The 3,856-nt window shown below is 60.5% G+C and overlaps 1 protein-coding gene across 1 annotated transcript in view; it reads left to right on the top strand.

Moving 5' to 3' along the window:
- LOC115307782 (cathepsin L1-like) overlaps positions 1-1,975 on the top strand; it is a 5,233-nt gene extending 3,258 nt beyond the window's left edge. Inside the window, exons 3-6 of the mRNA XM_029963024.1 lie at positions 2-87; positions 173-334; positions 887-1,076; positions 1,771-1,975. Coding sequence (XP_029818884.1) covers positions 2-87; positions 173-334; positions 887-1,076; positions 1,771-1,958 — 626 coding nt within the window. The 3' untranslated portion in view covers positions 1,959-1,975. The remainder of the gene's footprint in view (position 1; positions 88-172; positions 335-886; positions 1,077-1,770) is intronic.
- Positions 1,976-3,856: the final 1,881 nt, after the last annotated feature.

Raw genomic sequence — 3,856 nt, 5'->3', positions numbered from 1 at the left:
GTCACCCCCGTGAAGGACCAGGCTGTCTGTGGGTCGTGCTGGAGCTTCGCCACCACCGGGGCCATGGAAGGTGCCCTGTTCCTCAAGGTGGGAGCGGGGCTGTGCCCCACAGGGGTGGACAGGGTGCCTGCAGGGTGCCTGTCCCCATTCCTGCAGCGTGTCCCCCCCACAGACCGGCGTGCTGACCCCCCTGTCCCAACAAGTCCTCATCGACTGCTCCTGGGGCTTCGGGAACTACGCCTGTGACGGGGGGGAGGAGTGGAGAGCCTATGAGTGGATCAAGAAACACGGTGGCATCGCCAGCACCGAGTCCTACGGCACCTACAAGGGACAGGTAGGGGTGGCTCTGTGTCCTTGACAGAGTCCCCAATGTCTTGGAGCTTAAAGCCACGGTGGGACCCACCTCGATGGGTCAAAGGCACTAGCAGGCTCTGGAGGTGTGGATGTCACCTCATCCCCAAGGCAGCAGGCTCCTGTGGTTCAAAGCACAGTCTGAAGCCAAGCCCCAGGGCTCAGCTGGGCAGTTTCATCACTGTGTGCCTCAGTTTCTCTTCTTGCAAAACAGGGACAAGGCTCCTCCACCCATGGGTGGTGCTGTGGGTCACTCCGTACCCTGGGGAGCAGGGATGGAGCAAAGCTGCCTGGGGACAGGGATGTGGCTGAATGACACAGGCAACAGCCCCCCCGGGGCTTGGGGTGCAGAGCCAGCTCCCTGTGCAACTGGGAAAACATCCCCACCACCCTGGGCTTGGGAGCACAGCGGGAACGCTGTCACAGCCCAAACCCCGGGTCGCTGGGAAGAGCTCCACGGGGAGCAGGCAGGGTGGGCATGGGGAGGGGGAGCAGGGCGTGCTGCTGACAGCCTGCGTGTCCCCTGGGTGTGTAGAACGGTCTGTGCCACTACAACCAGTCGGAGATGCTGGCCAAGATCACGGGCTACGTCAACGTCACCTCGGGCAACATCACGGCCGTCAAAGCCGCCATCTACAAGCACGGCCCCGTGGCCGTGAGCATCGACGCCTCCCACAAGAGCTTCTCCTTCTACTCCAACGGCATCTACTACGAGCCCAAGTGCGGTGAGTCGGGTGGCACGCGGGGCACGGCGGGACCTGGGTGCCCAGGGAATTGCCAGGACAGCCAGTTCCCAGCCTGGCAGTCCGGGGAAGGGTGGAGGGGACCGGCCCTGCGGCGCTCTGCGGCACTGTGGGCAGCCCTGGGAGCAGGGGTGCTCTCCAGGTTGGGATGTTCGCTGGACAGGGATCCTCTCCAGGCAGGGAGGTCGCCAGGTAGGAATGGTCTCTGCACAGGGATGCTCTTAGGTCAGGGGTGCTCTCAGGATGCTCTCAGGTCAGGATCTCTCTCTATGGGTAAGGATACTGTCCATACAGGGCTGCTCTCCAGACAGGGATCCTCTCCACACAGGGATGGTCTTCAGACAGGAATGCTCACTAGACAGGGACGGTCACCAGACAGTAATGGTCTCTGGACAGGGATGCTCTTACGTCTGCAGTGCTCTCTGAATAGGGATGTTCTCTGGATACAGGTGGTCTCCAAACAGGGATGCTCACTGGATAAGGATGCTCTCTGACAAGGATAATCACTGTACAGGGATGTTCTCCAGACAGGGATGCTCTTAGGTCAGGGATGCTCTCTAGATAGGGATGATAACTGGGCAGGGATGCTCTTAGGTCAAGGATGCTCTCCAGACAGGGATGCTCTCTGAACAGGAATGCTCTCCAAATGAACCCTCTCCCACGTCATTCCCTGCAGACAACACACCAGGATCTCTGGACCATGCAGTGCTGGCCGTGGGCTACGGGGTCCTGCAGGGAGAGACCTACTGGCTCATCAAGAACTCCTGGTCCACCTACTGGGGCAACGACGGCTACATCCTCATGGCCATGAAGGACAACAACTGCGGCGTGGCCACTGAGGCCACCTACCCCATCCTGGCCTGAGCCACCCCGGCCCTGCAGGGACACTCTGGGCACCCAGCCCTGGATCAGCCCCTTTGGTGGAGCCCCCAGGCAGCAGGAAGCAGGACAGGGCCAGGGGGTGCTGGACACGGGGTAGGATGGGGACCCAGCAGTGGCCTTGCCAATAAAGACACTGGAAAAATACCGGATGGCTCCTACAGCAGGGATTCAACTGCTGCCCACCCAGCTGTGCCCCCTGTGCAGACCCCCCGTGACACATCCTGCCCCCAGGCTGGTTTTTCTTGGTCCTGTGGGACCCCAGGGGCCTCCCAAGGAGGGGACCTGCCTGGCAGAGCCAGCTGGCTCTCACAGCCCGTCCCAGACACCCGGGGCGAGGGGAGCAGCTTTTCCAGCCCTGTCTCTGAGGTGGAGCACAAACAACCCCAGGGATTTCTGCTGAGATGAGAAATTCCTGGCGTGGGGTGTCGGGGAGGGGGGAAGGCATCCACCCTTTGCCCCACTGCCCTGTTGTGGCTGTGGGTGGGGACGTCACCGGGGTGTTTGCCAGGGTCACCCTTCACCCCCTGGGGCTGCTCCCCCTTTACCCCGTGGCCATGGCTCGGCTGGGAGATCCTAGTTTGGGATCAAGCCATCCTGGAGAATGGGATCAGTGCATGAGGATACTAAAACAGGGTGGGAAGTTCTCCCTGCCCTCAGCCTGGTGGTCTCCCATCTTTGCTGGCGCATCCTCAGGGCAGGATGCACATCTGCAGTGGTGGGCTGTGATGGTTTTTCAGGCTTTTCATAGATTTCAGTTTTTTCACAGCTTTTTCAGGCCAGATCATTAAATTTCCTAGGCTTTTCTCCAGTATAACCTGAGTATCTCCTGAATATTCCTGAATATCCTGAATATTCTCCAGTATAACCTGAATATCCCTCCCAGAGAAAAACTAGATAATTAAAAAACAAAACAAAAAACATTGGGGGGTGGGGGGGAAAGCAAAACAATAACTTGCACTTGGATAACATTTTGGAAGACCTGCTTGAGTCAGGCTTGGTATCACGACTTCAAAAGCTGTTCATCACTGTCCAGGAATGATTGGGATGCATCATCCCAGCCAGTCATTCGGAGGGGCAGCGCTCAGGCACTTCATCTCTTGGTTTGCCTTCAGCACTTAAACCTCCCCGGGTCCCTGGGGAGGTGCTGCAGCCCGGGGGGCACCAGCCCAGCCCTGCACCCCGGGGTGCAGCCCAGTCCAGCCCAACAAGACCCCGCAAAGCCCTTATCAGCTTTGTTTGGGGCTCGTTGTCACCTTGGGCCGGGGGCCAGCTGGACACGCGGCAAGTGGGAGGGGTGAAGGCCACTCTGCACCCGCTCCTCCCCGGGGCTGTTTTGCCATGTCGCTCCCGACATTTAATCTGCATTTTTCCCCCCTTTTTCCAATGAAACCCCCTCTAATCGCAGTCCTGGCCTTGCCCTGATGGCGTATCCGTAAGGATGCAGGGGTGCAAACAGCCCCCACCTCCCCATCTTTCTGTCTCCCCTTTGGTGGGGTCGCCTTGGCTCCTGTCCCACCCCAGGGGGGCTCTGGGGTGCCTGGGTGGGTGCTCCAGCGGATCCTGGCTGGCAAACTGCCACACCGGGGATGGGTAGGGGCACAGGGATACCCCCAGCACCCATCCCCAAACCCCCAACCCATGGGGCACCCACAGGGGCCGGGGTCCCACCCTGACCCCCCCTCCCCAAGCCCCACCAGCACAGAGCATCAGCACCCACCCTGGTGTGGGTGGGAAGGGATGGGGGAGTGCCCGTGGTGGGACAGGGGGGCAAGACAAAGCCCCGCCTTCCCCCTGGTCTCATCCCAGCCCGGGGAAGGGGGGGCTGTGCCCGTTGGCTGCCCGCAGCTCCCTGCCCACCCACCAGTGGTATTTAATCACCC

This window comes from Manacus vitellinus, unplaced genomic scaffold, assembly GCF_001715985.3.
Source record: "Manacus vitellinus isolate BGI_N305 unplaced genomic scaffold, ASM171598v3 scaffold_52_pilon, whole genome shotgun sequence".
NCBI classification, from domain to species: Eukaryota; Metazoa; Chordata; class Aves; order Passeriformes; family Pipridae; genus Manacus; species Manacus vitellinus.
The sequence above is the reverse complement of the archived record's forward strand: the minus strand, read 5'-3'. Positions and strand labels throughout refer to the sequence as shown.